The sequence below is a fragment of the Paroedura picta genome, chromosome 5 (assembly GCF_049243985.1).
Source record: "Paroedura picta isolate Pp20150507F chromosome 5, Ppicta_v3.0, whole genome shotgun sequence".
Lineage (NCBI taxonomy): Eukaryota > Metazoa > Chordata > Lepidosauria > Squamata > Gekkonidae > Paroedura > Paroedura picta.
This window is the reverse complement of record NC_135373.1, coordinates 16,457,565-16,482,749: the sequence shown is the minus strand read 5'-3', so window position 1 is coordinate 16,482,749 and position 25,185 is coordinate 16,457,565. Positions and strand designations below refer to the sequence as shown.

Genomic DNA, 25,185 nt, shown 5'->3' with positions numbered 1-25,185 from the left:
CCTGAGTCAGGTTGGCGGCGGTGGCGGCCCGGGAAGAACCCAGCGGATGAATCCATGGGAAGGGAAGGCGCGAGCAGGCAGCAGCAGAACAGCGGGCCCCGGCAGTAATGGCTGCGCTGCGCAAGCCCCGCCCCAGAGCCCGGCTGTCAGGATCAGTCCCTGTTCTCTGCCATGATTTCTGTCCAGTGATCCTGTCTGACTCCATCTTGGTTGTTGTATGTGTTCTGTCCTTGTCTCCTATTTAGCCACAAAGTTCCCATGTAACCAAAACCTCTGCTTGTAGTTTTCCCTTTGATTCCTCTGCTTTGATCCCTGCCTTTTGGTTATTCCCCCCCTACTGTGAAACATTGTTGCAAGGTTCCTGCGGTTCCTGTAAACAGCTTATCAGCTAGCCTGAGGCGCCGGCTTGACCAAGGCAGCGCTAACTTCAACACCTTTGGCAGGAAGCCTGGGATGGCACCTGGGTGAGGTTTCCCCCCCTCCCTTGGGAACGCTCAAGCTTTGGGCAGGAGAAAAGTATTGATAAGTGCCTGCTTTTCTTGCATTGAACAGATTTGACTTCTAACGTTTTAGTGACTTGATCTACTTCCAATTAAAGCTTTCTTATTACAGAAGTTTTGTTGTGAGTTTTGTCAGTGCTTGACACCGGCCCGACTACTTGGCTCCTAAGCCAGGCCTGACTACTCGGCTGCCTGCTCAGCTGCCTGCTCGGCTGCCGCGCGGCAAAAATATATTTTTCCTTTTTCTCTCTATATAAAAATTAAAAAATTATATATATTTTAAAAATTAACTAAAAAAAATTGGAACGCTGCGGGACAACAGGAAAATGCTGAGGGACATGGGGGAAATGCCCCCCAAATGCGGGACTGTCCCACCAAAAGCGGAACATCTGGTCACCTTAGTCCAATAGCAACATTTTGGTTTCTCTTTGTAAAGTACACTGAATTCTAAGGGATTGATTGTGTGTTTTGACAAAGGATTATCATTGGCTGTATTTGGTTGTGACACAGATGTAACGTACTGATTTTTGCTGTATATTGTGATGTAAGAAGATCATAGTCTGATGAACGGTGCTTGCACTCAAAAGCTCACGCCTTGAATAAATCTTTGTTGGTCTTAAAGGTGCTACTGGACTCTGATTTTATTATGACTGGATTAGGTGCAAGATGCAGAGGGGTAGAAGAAATCAGCATTTGCCATGAGACAATTCAGTCCAGGAGGATACATGGTTTTTGCCGTTGGAGACACCAGGTGAGAGAGAGAGAGAGAGAGAGAGAGAGACATGGCTTTGTTCATAGTGTATCCCTGGGACCTAAGCCAGGTGTGGTTCTATGTGGATACCAGACTGTGAAGGAGGCCCTGGTGGACCAAGGAGAAGATTTCAGTAGGTCTGGGGACTTCCCAGCAATAACTCAATTTGTTCAAGGGGTGTGTAACAGGATCTACCTGTTTGTCAGCTTTCTGTCATGGCCATTTGGTACTATTTTTTGTAAGGTATTGATGAGTTGCAAATTGTAGCCTGTTGGTGCCAATTGTCACTGGTTCATGGGGGGGGGGGGAAGTAGGCCTGAGAATGTGAGCCACTGAGACTCCTTCTGGCAGTGAAAAGTGAGGGGGAAACCAACTCTTCTTTTTCTAATGTCATTTAGCACCACTTCTGAACCTGTTACTTCTTCATCTTTAAATAAAAGCTGTTCATTTTGAGTGGGACATCTGCAATCCCATGACCACTATTTCTAGCCCATTTAAGGCCAAAAGCTTACACAGGTGATGTTGCAGGCAGGTGTGAGGGGCCTCAACCCTCTCCCCACTTCTCTCACTCTCCTCACTTATTGGTGTAGCCATTTCTCTGACCCCTCCTCCTAAAAATGTAGGCAGCTGTGGCTGACCTCCATCGTCTGCAGGGAATGGGGCCTTCATGCCAATGTGGAGTGTATGTGATGCTCCCTCTGTCAACTGTCAATGGATTTCCAAAGAAACAACAGATGGCAGCAGCTTCCCATTTACACTGGATCCTTCAGCTCAGCATTGCAGAGAGAAACAGACTGCTGGGGGTATATTTATTTCTACTCTGAGAGGCATTTAATAATATAAAATATGTTGCCAAGTAAGTACAACAGTTACTGATGGGAAACGATTCAGGTATGGGGAGGGTTTGTATGGTTTATTGGTTAATATGGCAAGAGTAAGGTTTTGTTTTCCACATGCGTAGTTATGGATACAAAAAACAGAAAACTCCCACACCATTCTTGCTCCTGCTTCCAATCAAAGAGCTGAAAAACAGGACTTTCAAACTGCTAAATGGTGCACAGCTAGGTCCTTATTCCAACTTCGCATTACTGGAATCTGTACAATCCAAATTCCTAAGAGCAGCCATCAAAGTCCCGAGATGTGTTTCCAATGCCACCTTGCGACTTGAGACCGGCCTTGTGAAGGTGGAGGCAAGAGTATGGTTAAGCATTCTCTATTACTGGCTTAAGATCTCCTTTTTTCCCTGTGGATTAGCTTCTTTGATATTGAAGGATGACTTCCAGTCTTCAGGGAAACTATCTGCGAGGGGGGAAATTGCAGCCTTGGGATTTTCTCCAGAATTTCTGGTTCAGATGGCCTATGACCAAGCTAAAGAGGTTATCAAACAGCGAGTAGTGGATATAGAATGCCAACATGACCAAGCAAATACCTCTGCCTTCATTGTTAGTGAAGGCAATTGGTATGTCACAGCTCCCTTGGCTTATTTGACGAATCTTGAAGTGCCTAATCACCAGAGGGCCTTCCCTTTAGCTCGCTGCAATGCCCTTCCCTCAGCTGTCCTTGAAGGGTGACACAAGAAAATTCCCTATGGTGAAAGGAAGTGCCCCTGTGGAAACATTGAAACATATCCTTTTGCATTGTCACTTATAGACCCATTATGCACGGGGGTTTTAGCGCACATTCGGGGTGGAATGGCGGCGACTAAAATCACCGATAACGCACGGAGCCGGCTGCAACTGGCCACAGCTTCGGTGCATGCCGCCGAAAAAGCCGCGTCAGTGAAACGCGGAAGAAAGCGCAGCTTCCGGGTGACCGGGGCGCAACCAGAAGCGGCGCCCGGATCGCCGCGTGCATAATCGGTTACTCTGGGTTTTGCCGCCGTCGCGCCCCGCCCCATACATAACCGGTATGCGTCGCGTCTTCCCCCTCCGCGTTTTCCATGTGACCCGAAATCGCCGTTTCGGCGGCCGTGCATAATGGGCCTATATGACATTTGTTCCATATTTATCACACCATGGTTACATAGAATCCCAGGGCGTTCAGGACAATCCTATATCTCCCTGCTGCTCACAGACACAAACTGCTCCATCACATAGAGTGTCACCAGGGTGTAAACTGCACGGAGCTTTTATTCCAACCCCAGGTCGATTCAGTCCCTGCCCTCTACACAGAATGCGATTTCTGTTTTGATTTGGGGCGATTTAAAATTTCCTTCTGCAGCAAGAAGGATAGATCCGGAGTGACCCTACCTTTAGTTTGCGATATCTTAGAGTGCTTTTAATCCTGAATATATTATAAAATCGCATTGTTTTGAATCTGGGCTCTCCTCCGTGGTAGAGGACCCGTGATTGGCTACAGGTGGTCATGTGACAAATCTGCCTTAAAGGAGCCCCTAATTTCTCTCAACTTCTGTCTTTTTTTTCTGCCTTCTTCGATCTTTCCCCTCACCCCGCCCTTCAAGAAAAGAAAGTATTTTTTTCCTCCCTCCTCTGACTTCTTCGATCCCCTCCTTCAAGAAAACAAAGAAAGAGTCTCCATTTGCCTCCCCCCCCTCTTCGGAGCCTCCCTAACCACGTGCAGAAGACTTTCCTGTTTCAACGGGGAGGAGGGGGGGAGAGGAAGACTCGAGTTCAAAGCGATCTGGGCCTAGTCTGCATACAATAGATAATGCACTTTCAATGTGCTTTCACGGCTGGATTTTCCTGTGCGGAACAGGAAAATCTACTTCTAAAGTGTATTGAAAGTGCATTCTCTCTTGCATGCAGACTAGGCCCTGAATTCAACAGGATTGACAATGGAATAAACAAAGTGCAGACTCTGCCCAGGTTTTGTGGTGCAGCCATAAATAGGCGGTGGAAGTTGACTAAAACTTAACAGACCCTGAGAACAATTAGAAAAACTTACCTATATTTCCATTTCCATTTAGTTTTAAATTGTATTTTAGCAGACTCATAGTCTAAGTAACATAATGCTATTCTATGAGTAAAACCATGTTTTAGCCATATTATTTCTGTAACCGTGAAATAGTTTTGATTTTGCTGGTCTATGACCATAATAAAGATATATGTATATGGACTTTCAAAGAATGCTTTGAGTTCTCACCTTTTGCAGCTGAAGAGAAATATAAAACAATCAAAGCAGAATCCTCATTGTCTATGATCTGTGTCCGAAATGAAGATAAGTTTGACTCTGGCATTGCAGAATAATAAAGCTTCTTTTTATTCATATAATTTTATTTTCAATCAGCTAGTAAAGCCAAAACAGGTTGCAGTTATACAATATCCCACTTTCTATTTCTTCCTCAGTGGCTTATACTTAATTATCAAACATAGAATCAATGAATATCATGTGATTCAATCAAAACTAGAACTTTCAAAATTAAACATACAAAGTATCAGATATAAAATGTAAAATCCCCACCTTCATAATATTTCATTAAGTTCCAACTCTGTTCAATCTATCTCTGCTTTTCTAAAATAAAAATACAGATAAACCAATCTTATACATTTCCCTCTCATCTTACTTTTTTCTTAATAACAAACTAGCAAAGTCTATTTCTTTATAATATTTATAGTTACCTTAGAATATACCTTGGCACTTTAAGTGGAGGATCCGTCAAAAATTCTGTTATTGGGTCCTCATTAACAGCTAGCAAAATTCAGAATAAATATTTTCTTGACCGAAAGTTCCATGAAAGACAGGTAAAGAGAATTTAACATGTAATTAAAGGGCCAGTTCATAGGAAACATGATAAATCCCAAAAAGTGTTCAAACAAGGGTTGTGTGATTTGGCCGCTGTAGTGGCTGTTCCTGCCTGTCACAGCCAGCACCACTGCGTGGGGGGGGGGGGAGAAGGTGCCGGTGCACCAGCACGCCGGCGTCCACGCCTCTCCCTCTGCGGTGTGGGGCGGGAATGGCCGCTTCGGTGGCCGCATCGCACAATCCTAGATCAAACCATGTTTGCCTATAGTATTAAGTGCAAAAATATAAAAACTCTACCTCTGTAGTTGTAATCTATTCATCTCTATTCTTTGATGTGTCTGTTTATTCAATTGTTCTATTCCAAAAAACCACAAATCTCCTGGGCTATGTCTGTGGCAATCAAAGTTATTCATAAGTGGGGCGTCGCTCACTGAATTTTGTAAGCAGGACAAGTGCTCACACTCACTCTGGATGAAATACCTACATAAATGAGCTGACATGGTCATATTACACAATACATTACATTTCTTGACAAACAGCTTATAAAGCTGTTAACTTGGTCCATAAATCCATTCTTGGGGTTAATAAGCCTCTTCATGTGGGTAATGGAGCCCCCAGTGGGGATTGGGATCATTTTGCATTTTTAAATGGAAAGAAATCGAAAGTGCATCTCCACGCAGCCTATATAAACGAATATATTAAGAATGACCGCATTCCAATAGAGCTGCATATACTAAAATATGCGATCTGAAGAGAAACCAGAGTATTAGAAGGGACATTTGCCAAGATTCTTTTCGAAAATAGACTATGTCCCTGTGAATTAAACACTCCTGACACCACGCAACGTATTTTACTGGTTTGTCCCTTGTTTATTGTCCAGCAAAGGCATATTATACCTTTTATAATATGCCAATTCAAAAGACCTGATCTGCCAATTTTTACTGAGTGATAAGGATGCCAATGTCATCTTTATTATGGCTGAATTTCTGTCTTCAGTTTTTAAACTTAAACTGACTGATGTATCCTCGCTATCTCTATTTATTTTGCTAATCTGCTTTATGCCGATAAAGGTATTGTGTGTGAGTGTATTCAAAAATATCCGACTTTGTTCACTGATAACAAAATATTTAAACAAAAGTAGACAGTGATATTCTTCGTTTCGGCTTTCTCCAGATTGACAGACTTTCTGTTATTTCACTATGATCTGTGTCCATTAGTCTCTTCATCCTGATAAAGGAATAGCTGGAGGAATTCGGGAAGTTGGGAAAAGACCATTTCAGAGGCATTTGAAGCTCTCAGTCAAGGAGAGAAGAGATGGGGAAGAATGACAGGACCAAGTCTTTTCCTGACACAGGAGAAATAGCTAACTAAAGGACAGGATTCTGCATTGTTTGAGTTACCAGCTAAGAACTAGATGCTGGCCATGGCATCTCTGCCTTCAGACATCAGGTGGTAGTTGCTGTATTACACACATGCAAAGGAACACGTTCCCCATGCCATGATTATTCCCTCCCCCATGGAATATGACCCCAGTTCCCAAGGATAAACTAGGCTGGGAAGAATAGACAGTTGTGGACAAGAAAGGCACCCCTTCACCTTCTCTATCCCATTTTCGCAAATGATATCTTCAGCGGGGGATGGCACGGAATTTAAATGGGTGTGGGATCGCTATTAAGCCAATCGAGATTGGTGAGAGGTCGATTTCCTCAGGTGGAACCACGGGCTGGAGGATGAAATGCTGCACAAGAATGGTGAGGAAGAGGAAAATCTCCATGCGAGCCAAGGGCTCTCCAAGACACACACGTTTCCCTGTGAAGTGCAGGAGAAGGAAGAAACATTTTAGGAGGGAGAGCCATTGAACCTCCTTACTCTCTCCAGTTCTCTGTGCCTGGATTATGTGAAGTCCATTCCACAGTACTCCACAAAAAAAGTACTTCCTTTTCTACGTGGTCATTTCTTGCTTCAAATGAGCTTTACACGACAGTTGGAAGAAAAATATATGAACAGTACTTTGAACAGTGGTAAGGTCTTTATTAACCCAGCCATATACCTCAGCACGTCGGGCCCAAGCCCACATAAATGTGGAGGATTAAAGAAAGTCCTGGCAACCTACCTTGTAAAATAAATTGCCAACAAAATCCTATGTTACAGCTCTCAAATGATTTTGATATGGTGCCCAGTGGTGAACCCTTCAGACCCTAAGGGCTTGCAGCAAGTAGTCCTGGATTTTATGATGTGCCTGGGGCAAATCCAGCAGGAAGCCCAGGTGCTGATGCTGCCAATGGTGAAAGCAAGGGTCTGTGCTTTGTGAAGATGAACCAATGTTAGAGGACTGGCTCAAGAAAAAATGGAAATTGTCAAAAGAGAAATGGTCAGGTTGAACATTGACCTCCTTGGCATCAGTGAATTACATTGCACAGATTATGGCTTCATTCAATTCAAGAATTTTACTATCTACTATTCAAGACACAATGCCATAAAAAGGGACGCCATGGCTACACTGAAAGCCAAACATTTCTTGGGCAGTGGAAAGTTTTTCAATGATCAATGATTGCATCATGACAATTTGAATATGTGCCAAGCCAATATTTATGTATTTATTTATTGAATTTCTATACCACCCACCCATAAGGCTCAGCATGGTTTTCATAAAACATCATGAATATACATAGAAATCTAGTGGCAGCAACATAACTGTGGTTCCAAAACTGAACATAACAAATTATAACAAAATACTATAACAGACTCACTCTCAACTTTTAACATGAACACGCATGGGTCATATCATGGAGGGGGTGTTTGGGGGACCAACAGATGTTGTTGAGTCGGCCAGCCTCAACCAATTGCCTGGTGGAGGAGCTCCCTTTTACATGCCCTTCAGAATTGTGGTGGTTCTGTCAGGTTTGTTAGAAAACCCTGTCATAAATTAGCCTGAGTTTCTCCATGACAGTTAGATTGACCTTTGCCGCTTGGTGCCTGGGAGCTCCAGGCCCCTATATCATGCATGCTTGTTAAAAGTGAAACTATGTTTATGTAGCCATTATCTCTGGAAGCTATGAATGTTCTTTTCTTTGAAACCTCTCGGCTGGGCCTGCTTCTGGTAACCATAACACCTTATCTAAGCCTGAAGACAGCCAAGGACATGTGAAAGTAACACTGTTTTTTAATTGTATCTGTCTCCTCTTTCTTCCTCCCCTCCCTTGGGAACTTTCAAGTTTTGGGCGGGAGAACTGTATTGATAAGGTGAAGCAAATCTGTCCTCAGGCAGATTTGACTTCTCTAGTCTAGGTGTATGAAGTACTTCTCAATAAAACTTTCTATTTCTAAGAAGTTGGTTGTGAGTCCTTGCAACGTCTGACATTAAGTCAAATCTCACAACACCTTTCGCCTGCCAATATGCAGGACGAAGGTAATATCTATACTGAGCAGGAAGAGGGTCTGGATTGGGACTACTCTCAGGGCGAAGTGGCTGTAGCGGGCTCATTTAGCTCAGGAATGGCCAAAGCCCTGGGGGAAGCGACTCCGGGCCACTCCGAGTTCCTGGAAAGGCACATCACCGAACGCAGGCATCTGTCAAAGTATGACCACCTGACAGGTGATTAGCTGTGGCCTGAGCAACTGCCCGCGGGGGTCTCAAGTCGAGGATTGGCGACCACCCTCGAGGTGCAGGTGTTGCAGCAGAGGATCAGCAGGGTGACCAACTGGTTGCATGCGGTATCGGGAGAACTGGCTCCGGAGTCGCAGCGCGAGGCAAGGCGCCTGCTGCGAGAACTGCAAGCGGACTTCCACGAACCAGGCGGCCAGCGTGCGGGAGACCTCCCAACCTTGAGGGAGCGCGAGGTGGCGGCGATGGATGCCGCGGCCGAGGCCGAAGCCGCCGCCCTGGTGGCGGCGAGGGCAGCAGCTCATTCGTCGGGCGAAGAAGAAGACGACCTTGGGGCGGCTGCTGCCGGGAGAAGAGCGGAACCCCTGGTGCCGGTTCAGGCTGTGGTCCAGGCAGGTGCAGATGGAGCCAGAGCCGTTGGAGTGCAAGTAGCAGCAGCAGCAGCAGCAGCCGACGGAGCGGCGGCGGCTGGTGGCGCAGCGGCGGCGGCTGGAGCAGCGGCAGGAGTCGGTCGCGGGGTGCGCCCACGACCCCGAGGAGCGCGGGTTCCGGTGGATTGGGGCCCAGGTCGCCTGCCTCCCCATCTGAGGGGGGTCGAGATGCGGAGCACCTACAAGTTTAAGGCCCGTTTCTCGGGTGACTCGTCGGCTTTTCCTTCTTTCCTGGTCCACCTCCAAGCTTACATGATGGACATGGGTTTTACTTTCCATGATGATGCCGAGCGCATTCGTTTCGTGGGAGAGTGCCTAGATGGAGAGGCGGGGAAGTGGTTCATGGATCTCTACCGTTACAACCCGAGAGCCATTCGAAACTACAATCACTTCCTGAGAACCATGCGCCTGATGTACGTGGAGCCCTTTGAGAAGGAGACGGCGGAAAAGCAACTCAAGGCCCTGAAACAAGGGACAATGACTGTGGCCGAGTACGCCCGAGAATTCAAAAAATTATCGGCGGCCGTTCCGGATTGGACGGAACCCCAGAGGGTGCATGCCTTCGTGGGGGGCCTCTCCGGAAACCTGTCCAGCAAGTGCCTCCTCCTAGACGACCCGTTGACTGTGCTGCGCTGGGTACAGCTGGCGGGAGAAATGGAAAGCCGTCTTGAACGGGCCGCTGAGTACAGTGGAATCAAGGAAAAGGTGGGGGGAAAGACCTCCACCCCGAAGAAACCCAAACCCAAAGCTAAACTGGATCCCAGCGAGCGCACTCGCCGCATGGAGAAAGGATTATGTTTGGGCTGCGGCCAGACCGGCCACTTCCTTGCCCAGTGTCCAGCAAAAGCTGGGGCGGGAAGTTCAGCGAGCACCAAACCAACGGGTGGAGCACCAGCCAAGGCATCGACAATGAAGAAAGCGGCCCCAAAGAAGACCGCCAAGTCCCTGCTCGCCCCGGCTGGGGCAGCGACTGTGGTGGAGGAATATAGTGGCAGTAGCCAGGAGGAGGAACTGCAATCCGGAGAGCAGTCGGGAAACGACGACGACCTCCTGTAAAGGCGCCCTGCCAGCAGGTCTCCGGCAGGGGCAAACGAGCAGTGAGTGACTCTTCCCTGGTTCTCTTACCCGCTACTCTCACAGAACCCAGCTCAGGGAAAAAATTGGGAGTACGATGCATAGTGGACTCGGGCTGTACCAAAACTCTGGTGAGCCCAGCACTGGCTGAGACTTTGGGGGTAGGGAAGGTGCCTCTGAGGAAGCCCCTACCCATCACTCAGTTGGATGGGAAATGTGTCCCGGGGGGGGAGGCGACAGTGAAAACGCTCCCTATGGACTTGGACATTGATAAACATTGGGAGCAGATCCAACCCCTGGTGGCACCTCATTCCACGTTCCCGTGTGTGTTGGGGCTGGACTGGCTGCGCGAACACGACCCCACGGTGAAGTGGAAAAAGGGGACAGTAAAGTTTTCGTCCCCGGGTTGCAAGCAGCACTTACGACCCCTATCCGCCTCGGGCTGCCAGACGATGGCCACGGTGGCGGAGGCGGGGACACTAGCCCTCCCATGGGAGTATCGTGAGTTTGAGGATGTGTTTGCTGAGACCGAATGCAATCAGTTGCCTCCCCATCGAAAGACAGACTGTGCAATTGAACTGAAAAAGGGAGAGCTGCTTCCTAAAGCCAAATTGTACTCTATGAGCCCGAGGGAAATGAAGGAGCTCCGGGAGTTCCTGGACAAAAATTTAGCCAGGGGATTTATTAGACCGGCCACTTCTCCCCTGGCCGCCCCAGTACTCTTCGTGAAAAAGAAGGATGGGTCCCTTCGCCTCTGCACGGATTACCGGGGGCTGAATGCTGTTTCCACTTGTAATGCCTACCCTTTGTCGTTGATTAAGGATCTGTTGGGGCATTTGGGGAGGGCCCGGATTTTTACAAAACTGGACTTGAGGGAAGCTTACTACAGGGTCCGCATAAAAAGGGGGCACGAGTATGATTTTTCATCTGCCCATTCCTCCAGCTTAATCAGTAAGTACTTACTGTACAGTTTTGCTGCTATGTCCAACAAACTAATAGGCCTATAGTTATTTGGAGCTGATTTGTCCCCTTTTTTGTAAATGGGCACAACAATGCTAAGTTTCCATCCAGGGGGGATTTGGCCTGTATTGTTAATTTGCGAGAAGGTTTTTGCTAATATAGGAGACCACCATGATGGAAAGGCTTTATAAAGATCTGTAGGGATCAGATCTTCCCCTGGGGACTTACCAGATGTCAATGAGGAGATCAGGCCTTTGATTTCAGCCCCTGAAACTGTGGGCCAAACTGGAAGATCTGTTAGATCAGGAGGGATATGTTGTAAATGTGACATGGCTGTTGGGGGTGAAGCCAAATGGGCTCCAAAGACCTTGCTAAAATGCAGGGCCCAATCTTTACCTGGTATTCGAGCCTCCAGATGATGGGACCAGGTGTTTAAACTATTGGAGACTAGTGCCCAAAAGCGTGAGTCATTTTTCTCAGAAACCGCCCGATCTAATTCTTTCCATAAGGATTTGGCAAGTTCAAGCTTTTTTTGTTTAATTAATTTTTTGTATTGTGATCTTAAATACAAAAGTTGGGGCATCCAGAACTCATTAGTATTACTCCTTGCTTTCCTCATGGTGTGGGTTATATATTTTTTGAGAGTTTTACACTCTTGGTCAAACCAACCATTATTTGAATATGGTGAAGGTTTGATTGGTCTGTTATTAACAAGAAACGGCTTTAGAAGAGTAGTAATAGCTTCCCAGATTTGGATAGCATCATTATCTGACTGAAGGATAGCATGCCTCAAAGATTCTGTTTCTGGGTTTGCAAAAAATTGGAAGAATTTGGATTGAAGCTGGTCAGACCATTTGAGTCTCCTAGAACATGGTAAACCTGCTAATTCAGAAACTGGTTTCAAGATTTTACTGCCAGTAGTTTTAAGTGTTAGTCTTAGAATAGGCTCTGGGGGCACGAGTACCTGACGGCATTCAACACCCCCTTGGGCCAGTTTGAATACATTGTCATGCTGTTCGGCCTCGCCGGCGCTCCGGGCGTGTTCATGAACATGATTAATGAAATTATGCATGATTTATTGTATCAGGGGGTATCAGGGGGTGCCGGTCTACATTGATGATATTTTGGTGTATTCTGACAACCTGGAGGAACACGCGAAGTTAGTCCAGGAGGTGCTCAGCCGGCTGCGGAAGCACCAACTGTTTGCCAAGCTATCGAAATGCGAGTTCCACCGGGAGGCGGTGGAGTTTCTCGGATTCCGGGTGTCCAGGGCTGGGATTGAAATGGACCCGGGCAAAGTCCAGGACTTGTTGGCCTGGGAACCGCCCAGGACAAGGAGGCAACTTCAAAGTTTCTTAGGCTTCGCAAACTTTTATAGAACTTTCATTCCCAATTTTGCCAAGGTGGCATTGCCCTTGACGGACTTGTTAAAAACAAAAGATGGGGGTAAAGCGGCGAATCGGCCGGGCACCCCGCTCCAGTGGTCCCCCCTTTGCCAGGAGGCTTTTGAGCGTTTAAAACGCCTTTTTACGTCTGAACCGGTGTTGGCGCATGCTGACCCATCCAAGCAATTCACAGTGCAAGTAGATTCGTCGGATGTGGCAATGGGGGCCGTGATCCTGCAAGAGGGGGAAGACGGGAAGCTGCACCCCCTAGCCTACCTGTCTAAAAAGTTTTCGGGGGCAGAGCGTAACTGGGCAATTTGGGAAAAGGAGGCAGCTGCAGTGAAATTGGCTCTTGCTACATGGAGGCATTGGCTAGAAGGGTCTTCCGTCCCGTTTGTGGTTTGGACGGACCATAAAAATCTCCAAGCACTCAAGCAGCCTCGCTCCTTGTCAGCCAAGCAAATGCGGTGGGCGGAGTTTTTCTCCCGGTTCAACTTTTCTCTAAAGCATCTGCCAGGCAAAATGAATTTTTTGGCGGACGCCCTTTCTCGCTTGCCCCAGTACAACAGCAAACGAGACCCATTGGTGGACACGGTGTTCACGCCCACCCAGCTGGGATTGGCTGCCGTGACGCGTAGTCAAACAAAAGGGGGGAGCCCGGTCCCCGGTGGGTGGGTTCAGAAGGAGGTCCTACAAGACACTGAATTTGTTTCCCTTCGCCCCGCCCTGGTCGACAAGGGGGGCCTGTTTTTCAAAGACGAGCGCCTCTACGTTCTGGCAGCGGGGCGCGGAGAAGTTTTGAAATTGTGCCACTATGCAAAGACTGCAGGGCATTTCGGCTTTGTAAAAACCCTGCACCTGATCAGAAGACACTACTGGTGGCCAACGTTGAGAGGGGATGTGGAGAAATATGTGCAAGGCTGTCCCACCTGCCTTGTTTCCAAACCTCCAGGGGGAAAGAAACGAGGGTTACTGCAGCCCCTGCCCACCCCTTCCTGCCCCTGGTCCGATGTGACAATGGACTTTTTCACTGACTTGCCTCCCAGCCAGGGTAAAACTGTGGTTTGGGTGGTAGTGGATGCGTTTTCAAAGCAAGCTCATTTCATCCCCTGCGTGGGTCTGCCCTCGGCGGCCAAACTGGCCTCTATGTTCGTGACTCACATAGTCCGACTACATGGTATCCCTAGGAGACTGCTCACGGATCGTGGCCCCCAGTTCATTGCCAAGTTCTGGTGGGAGTTTTTGAAGCTGCTGGGGGTGGAACAAGCCCTGACCTCTGGCTATCACCCTGAGTCCAATGGACAAACGGAACGGGTGAACCAAATTCTTGAACAATATCTACGTTGTTTTATTAACCACCAACAAACTGATTGGGTCGCCCTCTTGCCCCTGGCTGAGTTTGCTTACAACAACGGGGTGCATGCTTCCACTGGGGTATCTCCCTTTAAGGTGGTGTATGGAACTGACCTTATTGCTGCACCTACCTGGGAACTGGTTTCCACTGAAGCTCCTGATGTCACTAAATGGGCTAAGAATATTAGTGCAGCTTGGCCAGCCATTGTCTCTAGCCTCGAGGAAGCAAAACAAGCGTATAAGGCCCAGGCAGACAAAAAACGTGCGCCTGCACCAACCTGGAAGTTGGGAGACCTCGCCTATCTCTCCACAAAAAACCTACGTTGTCAGCAAAAGTCTAAAAAATTGGGTCCCAAATTTGTGGGAATTACCCCATTGTAAAAGTGATCAATGATGTAACTGTTGAATTGGGTTTGCCGAAAACTTACAGGAATGTGCATCCGGTTTTTCATTCCAGCCTGCTGAGGCGCTCCCCCTTGCCGGATGTGTGGCACCCTCCGCTCTCAACGCCAGTGCCAGTCTTTATTGACAAGGACACCCACTACGAAGTCAACCAAATCTTAGACTCTCGTTTGCACAAAGGCCGGCTCCAGTACTTGGTGGATTGGAAAGATTTCCCTTCGGGGGAAAGGGAGTGGGTTGATGCGGGGAATGTGAAAGCCCCTCGCCTTCTCCGTGCATTCCATCGAGCTTTCCCATTGTGCCCAGGGCCGGTGGATGCGGGGTAATGGAGGGAAGTCTGTTTTAATGCGGAGGGATGTCAGGTTTGTTAGAAAACCCTGTCATAAATTAGCCTGAGTTTCTCCATGACAGTTAGATTGACCTTTGCCGCTTGGTGCCTGGGAGCTCCAGGCCCCTATATCATGCATGCTTGTTAAAAGTGAAACTATGTTTATGTAGCCATTATCTCTGGAAGCTATGAATGTTCCTTTCTTTGAAGCCTCTTGGCTGGGCCTGCTTCTGGTAACCATAACACCTTATCTAAGCCTGAAGACAGCCAAGGACATGTGAAAGTAACACTGTTTTTTAATTGTATCTGTCTCCTCTTTCTTCCTCCCCTCCCTTGGGAACTTTCAAGTTTTGGGCGGGAGAACTGTATTGATAAGGTGAAGCAAATCTGTCCTCAGGCTGATTTGACTTCTCTAGTCTAGGTGTATGAAGTACTTCTCAATAAAACTTTCTATTTCTAAGAAGTTGGTTGTGAGTCCTTGCAACGTCTGACAGGTTCCAGAAAAGCCCTGATATCTTTGGGGAGCTCGTTCCACCAGGAGGGAGCCAGGACTGAGAAGGCTCTGGCCCTGGTTGAGTTCTGGTGTGCTTCTTTGGGGCCAGGGATCACCACCCAATTGACGGTGGCAGAGCATAGGGCTCTTTGGGGGGTATAGGCAGGGAGATGGTCTCTCAAGTACACTGGGCCCACAGATGGCCTTGAATGTGGTTACCAAAACCTTAAGCCTGATCCAGAATTCAACTGGGAGCCTAAGGGGTTGTTGAAGTGCAGGCTGGATTTGGGATCTCCATGGTGTGTTTGTGAGGATGTTGGCCACAGCATTTTAGACCAGTTACAATTTCTGGACCAAGGCTAAGGGCAGGCCTGCATAGAGCAAGTTGCAGAAGTCCAGTCTAGAGGTGACTGTTGCATGGATCACTGTGGCTAGGTCTTCTGGGGCAAAGTAGGGTGGTAGAAGACCTGCCATGCTACTCTCATGATGTGCTTCCTCGCTTAATCCATTCCTACCCTGCCACAGGACCTCTGTCTTTGAAAGGTTGAGCTTCAGAAGACTTTGTTTGAGACACCTCATCATTCCCTCTAGGCATCTGGCTAAGGATTCTGGGGGAGAACCAGGATGGTAATCCATCAGGAGGAAGAGCTGGGTGTCATCTGTGGATTGGTGGCAAGCCACCCCAAACCTCTATACCAGCTGAGCAAGAAGGTGCATGACAGTGTTAAATAAGTATAGGAGAGAGGACTGCTCCCTGTGGGACTCCACGTGTGAGCTGATGACAGCTAGATACTCTCTCTCCTGTTGCTATCCTCTGTCTGTGACCCCGGAGGAAGGAAGTCAGCCATTTGAGGGCTGTCCCGTTTCCTAGAGTTGGCAAGGTGGTTAGCTCAGAGCTCATGATTGATTGTGCCAAACGCTGCTGACAGATTTAATAGTACAGGTGGCGCCGACCCACCTCGGTCCAGCTGGCGGCATAGAGCATCTATCAGGGTGACTAGTGCTGTCTCTACCCCACGGCCAGGCCGGAAACCTGACTGAAGTGCCTGAAGTTTCCTCCTGGAATTCTGATACTTGGTCTGCAGCAGCCCTTTGAACCAACTTCCCCAGAAATGCTAAGTGAGAGAGGGGGGGGGGGTGTTGTCAGGCCCCTGTAGGTCCAGAGATAATTTTTTCAGCAATGGGCATGCTACTGCACCTTTTAATCCAACCAGGAATCCTCCCATTGGGGGGAGAGGTTGATTACTTCCTTGAGGGGGGGCCCTATTCTTATGTCCATTGATTTTAGTAGTCATGATGGGCATGGGTCTAGTGGGCAAGTGGTTGACCTCACTGATATAAGCATCCTGTCCATTTCAGCTAATGAGAGTCATCTGAAGTAACTCAGTGTTCTCTCCAGAGATGGCCAAGGGGCCTGTAGTTCACTTTCAGTGTCCAAGGCAGGAGGGAGGGTGCAGCGGAGAGTCCAGATTTTGTTTGAGAAATTACTTGCAAAACCCTCACAGCTAATATCTAATTAGCTATTGTTTTGGTGCTCTTCATTGAGAGAAGTGAGGGACTGAACTATCTTTTCCCTCTTAATAAAACAGTAAGGGGTGTTGGGGTGGGCTCAGTCCGTGATGAGGAAGGGCAACAATTGGTCCCATGGCCGTGGACTGACAAGCGGAGGGGCCAATCGGAAGGCGCGAAGCACCTTCCAATTGGCCCCTTACCAGGACAAACCAAAATTCTATCCAGCCAGGGGCAATCTGGAGAAAGGGCTGCCAGTTTTCTCTTGACCACCAAAGGGAGAGGAGGTCAGTAGGCCTGCCAAGGGGAATGAGAACAGAGGCTGCACCAGCCCTTTTCACTCCAAGGCTGTCCTAACTGTCATGTCCAACTGCAAATTGCCTCAGAACCCTGACAGAGCTGGCTGGAGGCTACAGAGTGCTCCCCCTCCCCTCCCTCCCTTCAGGCCTGCTGCGAAGGAGCCTCTGACAGCCCCTGACTGAGGGGAGGGAAGTATTTCCAAGAGCAATGCAGGGGAGCCTGAGGGCCTTCCTTTTGAGGGGGGGGACTATCCCCTTCTGCCAAACAGTTGGCTGACAGGGAGGCCACAGAAAAGCCCCTTCTCACTTAAAATACTGCTCTGGCCGGGGGTTAGACACAGCCAAGCCATGTGTCTTTCTTCTTTGCAACTCTCTGCAGGTTTGAGGCCACTGCACAGCGTTATTCTGCAGATGAAACTGGGTTTTTTTTGTCTCCTGTTTCATCTGCACAACAACCCTGTGCAGTAGCCCTCAAGACTTTCAATTCAACAACAACCTGTGTGGGAAGCCTTAAATGTTTCTTCTCTACCACAACCCTCTCCAAAGTAGCCCTTTCTGCTTGGTGAGCTGATCTTTATACTCTGCGGGTGAGCTGTAATTCCAGGAGCTCTCCAGGCCCCACCTGGAGGTTGGCTACCCCAGGGTTAGAAATATTCCTGGAGGTTTGGAGGTGGGACTTCAAAATCGTACAATGCCTCAGAGTCCAGCCTTCAAATGAGCCAATTTTGCCTGCAGTTGGGAGGGAGTGGTGCAGGGGTGTCCCTCCTGGGCTATGGGCTATGGCCAGCCCTTATCAGCAACTGTTTGTATTCTGGGGCGCAGACAGGCAGACCAGCATCAGTCCTGTGAGTCTGGAAAGTGCAGGAAGATCTAAATAAATACTTACAGCCTGAAACTGTAAATAGTGAGAGGGAGAGGAAGGAAAGATGATTGGAAAATGCTTTGAGACACCTGAGGCCTGCTGGGTCACTGCGGCCCATTCCCAGTTCTCTCAGACCTCTCACAACCCTACATACCTCACAGGTTGACTATTGTGGAGAGACGAATGGAAAAGGTGTTTGTGAACCGCTTTGAGACTCCTTCGGGTAGTAAGCAAGAGGGTACAAAAATCCGTTCTTCTAAGGAGCAACCATGAAAGAAGCATGTGGGCACATAACATTTTATCAACAGTGAAAAAATGGAAAAGTAGGAACAGGGTGGACACCTGTGTACTGTCACTACCCCATGTGTATTAGGGCAGAGGGGCATTTCAGTGTCTGTGGCCTAATTCACACAAGAAGGGAAATGACACAGAACTGGGGGGAATTGGATGCCATGTAATCTTCCCCTAAGAAGAGTCTCCAGTCTGATTTTCCCTTCACATGTCTGAGGACATGGCTCTGGAAGGCTCATCTGTAACCACTATGCCACAATTCCCAAAGGTCAGTCCTCTCCCACACTCAACGAACATTTCACACCACAGGTTCTTGACACCCACATCTCCACACCCATGCCCTCATTTGCCACCACGCCACCACAACCTCCCACACAACACACACATTCAACCGCATGCCCTTACAGACTGGACAACTCCTCCCCTTCCTCTTCCCACTGCCAAGCTCTAGCACCCATTGTATTCTTGGATACAACGGGCTTTGCCCCTAGTCCTAAATAATTGTGCTGGGCATGAGTGCACAGATGCAATGGAAGTCGAGTAAAATTTTATTCCACTGACTTCACCGCCGTGTCATAGGCTTTCAACTTAATTCTATGAGATTTTCTCGATTCTTCATCACAAGTCTTCCTTGAAACTCTCTCTAGTCATCTCAGTTTCCATTTCTTCTTGCGGAGGTCCTCAGTATACCAAGGGGCCTGTTTGAGATGGGGGCAGAGAGGATGCCTGGGAGCTATCTCATCAATGGTGTCTAGCATTCTGTCATGCCAGTCGGTGACCAGACCATTTAGAGAAGTAGCAGAAGGCATTGGGTTCCACAGAGCACTCAAGAATCCAGTTGGATCCATGAGTCTTTGCGGGTGAGCTAAAATTTCCTTGGTGCCCAACTGAGGGGGTGGTGGCAGACTTAGCCAAGCCTTCAGGGCTTAGTGGTCTGGCCATGGCATGGCATAAGCTGTGACCAGATCCACATTCAGCACTGCTCTGAAAATGAGGTCTAGGGTATGGCCTGCTTGGTGGGTAGGGTCAACAACAAATTGTGAGAATCCTAGTGTCACTGTAGCTGACACTACCTCCAGACTATTTCCGGAGGGTGGCAGCTCTGCATGGACATTAAAGTCCCCCAGGATATCACAGTTGTTCAACAATTATGACAACTGATGCAACAGGGACAAAAATTGAAGACTTTTATACCACCATTCAAGAGACTTTAAAACAAGTACCCTAGAAAGTTATCATTTACATAATGGGTCACTATAATGTAAAAGATGGCAAACATGCTAAGAGAGACATTTCTGGCAAATTTTGACCTGGAGAAAGGAATGATACAGGTGATCATCTGGCACAATTCTCTCATCAAAATTGGTTTTGCACCATGATCACTTGATTCAAACAGCATAAATGCCATGGGACATGATCAGAGTGGACACCATCCACAAGTCTGCACAGCTGAGGGAGGTGTTGCAGGATTGGGGATCATGGCAACAGCTGTGCCATGGGATGGCCAGGAGTCAGACACAACTGAATGGCTGACAACAAGTACAAAATCTTTAATTCCCTGCCCCACCACCCCAAAACTCCAGCACACCCTGAGCGATTTTATTTACGAGCACCCTTCAAACAACTTCAGACTCACCAACACCAAAGGGCATAAAAGCTTCATTGCGGATGAAGCTTCCCTTCTTGTCCAGGAAATTGTTAGGATCAAACACTTCTAGGTCTTTGAACTTGGTGATGTCTCTATGCACCGAAGATAGAAAAGAAATGACACCGGTACCCTGGTTGGAAGGGAAAGTGAGTAGAATGCTGATTAGCAGAGGATTGCCGTCATGTTTGGAGGGCTCATCTGGAATCTTTGAAAACCGTGTTGCCTTTTCATCTTCTATCCATAGGCCTGAGATAGGCCCCAATTCTAACCCTAGCTATGGTAAAATGGTACAGCCATAGGCAGCCTCTTGGCCCCACAGTATGCTAGCTAGCATCCTTATGAGTGACTTGGAAAAACACTAGCTAAACTCCTACACATTCACACAAACTTTTTATATACTGATATACTTGTGATATACTGATGACCACTGTCTGGACACATGGTAATAAGCCCTGGACATAACCCACCAATTATTCAATAACTTTCACCCCATCGTTACCCTGATAATGAATGTGAAATTATGGATTGATTTGATTTTTAGCCTGCCTCTTTCAAACAACTCAAAGCAGATTATATCAGAATAAAACGCAGTAAATCTCCTTCCCCATAAAACAAAAAACAACTAGAAGGCCAAAAACTGTCCCTTACCCCACAGGGTGGTCACAAGATGGGACAGCACAATTTGAGGGGTGGCCCCTACATCTTAGTCAGGCCACAACCAAGGACCTGACAGAAGAGCTCCATTTCACAGGCCCTCAGGCTCTTTGACATCTGGGCCTTCAACTCTCCCAGGAGCTCATTCCACCTGGTCAGAGCCAGGACTGAAAAGGCTCTAACCCTGTTCAAAGACAGGTGTATTTCTCTGGGGCCAGATTAGCTCCTGCAGATCGAAGTGCCCTGTGGGGAGCTTAAGCAGATAAGCGGCACCAGCTGTAGTTTCCAGCTCAAGGACAGGGTAGGCCAGCGTAGAGTAAGTTACAGAAGTCCAGTCTAGAGGTGACTGTCACATGGATCACTATGGCTAGATAGTCCTGAGGCAGGAAATGTGCAAGTAGCCTTGCCTGGTGAAGATGGTAAAACAGCATGCAAGCTACTCCTGTGACCTGGGTCTCCATAGAAAGGGAGGCATCCAGAATCACCCCCAAGTTCCTTGTTGTGGGCGCAATGGTAAGCTGTGCTCCAGCAAAGGAGGGAAGACACGCTTCCTCTCCTGCCCTTTTCCTGCTCAGCCACGGGACCTCCATCTTGGAGGGGTGAGTTTCAGGCAACTCTGCTCTAACCATTCAACAATGGCTTCCAAACATCTGGCAAATCTTTCTGGGGGGGGAGAGGTTAGGGGAATCATCCACGAGGAGATAGAGCTGGGTGTCATCTGCATATTAATGTCGCCCCAGCCCGTAACTCCATCTGTCCAAGGGGCACATAAAGATGTTAAATAATGTGGGGGAGAGTACCACCCCCTGCGGGATCCCACAAAGAAGTCAATAGAGGTGCGATAAAATCTCCTCCACAGCCACCCTCTGTATCCAGTTCTGGAAGAAGGAGCACAGGAATTGAAGGACTGTCCCCTGAATCTCAGCCCTGGAGAAGTGGTGGGCCAATAACCCATGGGTGACCACATCAAATGCAGTCAACAGATTGAGCATCATAAGTATGACCAAACTGCCTTGATACAGCTGGTGTGAAAGATCATCCACCAAGGTGACCAACATGGTCTCCACCCCATTGACAGGGTTGCCACATTGAACATAATTCCCCTCAGAAGAGGAGGAGAAGTAGGAATTGAGCAGTTTCCCACTACTTGTGGTCCAGCCTGTATGTGTAACTACGTACAGCTTTTCTCTTCCCCAAGATCATAAAGTCCAAAATCACATGGTCACTACTACCAAGCATGCCCACAACTTTTACCTCGTCTACCAGTTCTTCCCTATTGGTAAGAATGAAGTATAAAATAGCATACCCCCTGGTTGCCTCTTCTACTTTCTGGGAAATAGATTTGTCAGCAAGCCAAGTAAAGCATTTTTCCACAAAAAAAACTCCATTGTAAACAAATCGCAAAACTTCTGCCAACCTCCAGCAACAATCGGAATTTTATAATGCTTAGGGGGAAATCCAGAAAAGTAGATTCCCCCCGAAAAAAACACTACACTTCTGAGCACAAGCCACAACATATCAGCGAAAGACATGTGCATTCTCAAAATAGGGGTAGAAAGGATGTCCCTCCTGAGCTCTCGCGCCCGAGTTTCAAGAAACTTGATCACAATTTTTTCCCCTTAAACGGGCGAAAGTAATAAATAAGCGAGGCTTCTTCGGCTGAAGTCCCTCCACAGAAGTGCTTAACAGTAAAACAAAGCTCCCTTCTGCAATTGTCTTTAAAGTTTCTGAGCACAATACAGCCCCCTGTTCGACACTGCCCGTAATTTCGGCCAGAAATTGCACACATCAGGGGGGATTTTTTTTTTACTTGAAGAGCGTGTAAACGATTAAGCGCCAGCTCCTACGCCAGCGAAAAAGGTCTTTCTGAGACACTGAAAGAACAAATATTCGTTGCTACTGGTGTTTTCAGGTTAAAAAAAACAGTTTTTAAAGGGAAAGGGGCTTTTCTGGAGCATGAACACAACAGTTCATTGGCCGTTCTGTTTGACTGATGAGCAGAAAAATATCGGCTCCTTCATTGCAATTCCGGTGAGACCAGAAACCTGTGGGGAATGAATAGACCGCTACTGGGACTTCAATATTCCGCTAGAATTGAAGGTGTGCGGAATGATGAAATTCCACTATTAAATATAGCGTCTCTGCATACTGCAAACATCTAGCAACATTGGTCCCAATTTATACTTATTACAAGTATAATTATTCCTCTGGCAGGAAGACAAATATTCCACAACTGTTACATGTGGCTGCAGCATCTCCTTCTCTATCCAGTTGGCAAAGTTTTCATGCAACTCTGCTGCGGTAAAGGACTTCCCAGGAGCCCAGGAAGATCCCCAGGCTAGGAGGCACAGAGTAATCCCCCTTCAGCCCGCACCAAAGGCTCATGCCTCTGGCAAGGAGGAGCCCTTCGGCAGAAAGAGACACCGCACAGCAGGGGCGGGGCTTGCACTCACCCCCAGGCAATCCCTCCCACGATCAGCCCCAATCCAGATAACAAGAGGCAAACCAGAGACCAACAGTCCCAAACAGAACTCAACAGAAACCATTCTCTGGCAGACTACAAAAAACCCTCTCCACTCTCCAACACTTCCCCCCCCCCATGCACACACACAGCTTCTCATGAGTTAGGAAAGGTCAGCAGCAGCTCACCTATGTGCTCCTTCCCTCTGCCCAGCTGACTCAGGCATCAAGAATGACAAAACTGAGAAACCTATGGGGCTGGTTTCACACCAATGGTGCCACTCTATGCCACCACCAGTGTGTTGGAGTGAAGCAACATGCTCCATCAATTTTTGTGTCCCCATGAGCACACTTTTGAGCAGCAGACCCGGTCTTCTCCCAAAATGTGTCCCCATGAGGGATATAGATGCAGCAGAAAGTTTCTGCCCCGGGAGTGGGGGGGTGCATGACAATGGGATTATGTGAGAACTAGATTAAAAGCCCATTGTATCTGTGAATACAATGTGTGCTAGCATCCCCTCTCCTCCCCCCAGTCCCCGGGCAGCCGTCCTGGCAGGCCCCCCCACCCCAAAAAGGCTTGCTGCTGTATCGCGTGGCCCAAGGAGCAGGGCCGTCGTATCTCACCCGCGGAGGGCCTGCTCCTTTGCCCGTGCCGAAGACTCCCCCTCCCCGGCCGCCTCCTCCCTGACTCCCCACCCTCACCACGGCACAAGGAGCAGGGCCGCTGCATCTCTGACGCGGCGGGCCTGCTCCTTGGCCTACACCGAAGCCTCCCCCCATCCCTCCTCCCGAGTCCTCAGCCTTGGCGGGCCCAAGGAGCAGGGCCTGCTGCTTTGGCCACGCCGAATCTTCCCCCCTGCCCCCTTCCCCCCGGGGCCAAGGGGCCAATTGGGAGCAGCGCACTTCACAGCTCCCGTTTGGTCCCTTCGAGTTTTTATCCCGGACTTGCCCCACCCCTTTCTCCTCCCACCGACCCCTTATGGCTTTATTTTTACCGCTCCCAGAGCAATCCCACCTTTCTTAAAAAAAAAAAAAAAGCCGCAGTCCACCCCACGGTGCCAAGAAGCATTGCAAACCCAACTGGGCCCCCCCCCCGCCTTCTTGCCTTCCCATTTATACAGGCCTCTGCCAGGCTAGGCCCCATTGGCTGCTGCAGTGAAAAGGGGAATGCAGGTTCTTCTGTGTTCCCTTCATGCAGGGAAACTGAGGGTCTGATCTGTGCCAGGCCTGGAAGGGGTCCAGCCCATTGGTGACATCATGTGGAAGCAGCGATTAGTCCAATTACATATAAATGCCCTCTCAGCTTTTTCTGCCTATGCAGAATCAGCCTTGGAGAATAAAAAACTACATCCCAGGGCACTCAACGGGGGAATTCAAAGCAGCTGTTTTATTTCAAAGAAATTTCAGAAACAGAGAGGAGTGGGAGATGGCTGAATAAAAGTGTTACTAAGTTTCTCAATTCTCACTTTTACCCAGGAATAAACTTTGCTGAACTTAGAGGGCCATCTGCATTCTGACTCTCATTAGCCCTTTCTGGCTAACTGATCCCCCCAACACACACCTGTATGGAAGACATGAGGCAGCATATTTGAATCTATCTGAAGAAGTGTATATGCACTTAATAGCTTATACTTTTTAGGTCTTAAAAGTGCCTGACAACACAAACTTGGTTCTGTAATCCTTTTGAACTTTCCTAGCAATTTGTCCACCCTAACAATCTTTTATGGCATTTCTGCACATCAACAAAAATGGTGATATGCCAGCTGAATGTCATAGCCCTAAAGATTATTGTGTCTCCAATCCCCTGCTCACCTTTTTGCTATCTGACTTTCATCTGCAGCCTTTTCACCATTCTCCTGCTCCACTAGTGCTGATGGAAATGGCGGAAGAGAGCAACGTGCTTTACACACGGCTCTCTGCTGCCTGTCAATCAATCCAGGCAGCCAATCCTCTTTCTCCATGTTTTAAAGGTCCTGTGATACATGCTAATCTTTTTTTGAAATTCATAGTTCTCCGTATAAACGCCTATGCATATAACTTAAAAATTAAACTTATTCCTGAAATGGGGGAGGGGGACTTTAGAGATACATGCTTTGCGTTACAATTTGGGGGAGGGAATTATTTCTGGCATTGGCTGCACACTTGTCTGCCTATTTGTTACTCAAGGATGTTAGACCTTTAAAAAAAATTCCCATGTCCAGGAACAAGGGAGAGGGAGGCAGAACAAGAGCAGGATGAGGCAGGCACCTTTAGCATGTTTGAACCTCCATACCTTCCCTATGCTGGTTGCTCTCCCTTAGCTTACGCTAAATAGGTTGGTGTATCCACTTTATGTTATTCCCCAACTAGCACTTTAAAATGGAGGATGTAGCAAGTTGGTTACTGCCCAGTCGCTGGATGTTGGCGAAGTCATATGGAGGGGCCAGAATATAATGACTACATAAGGTAAGCATTTCACTACATTTAACGGGTCTGGAAA

The 25,185-nt window shown here is 48.0% G+C and overlaps 1 protein-coding gene across 1 annotated transcript in view; it reads right to left on the bottom strand.

Moving 5' to 3' along the window:
- Window positions 1-4,467: 4,467 nt before the first annotated feature.
- LOC143837155 (cytochrome P450 2F2-like) overlaps window positions 4,468-25,185 on the bottom strand; it is a 30,006-nt gene continuing 9,288 nt past the window's right edge. The window contains exons 8-9 of the mRNA XM_077336682.1: window positions 19,581-19,722; window positions 4,468-6,762 (exon numbers count right to left, since the gene is read on the bottom strand). Of these exons, the coding sequence (XP_077192797.1) occupies window positions 6,581-6,762; window positions 19,581-19,722 (324 nt within the window). The 3' untranslated portion in view covers window positions 4,468-6,580. The remainder of the gene's footprint in view (window positions 6,763-19,580; window positions 19,723-25,185) is intronic.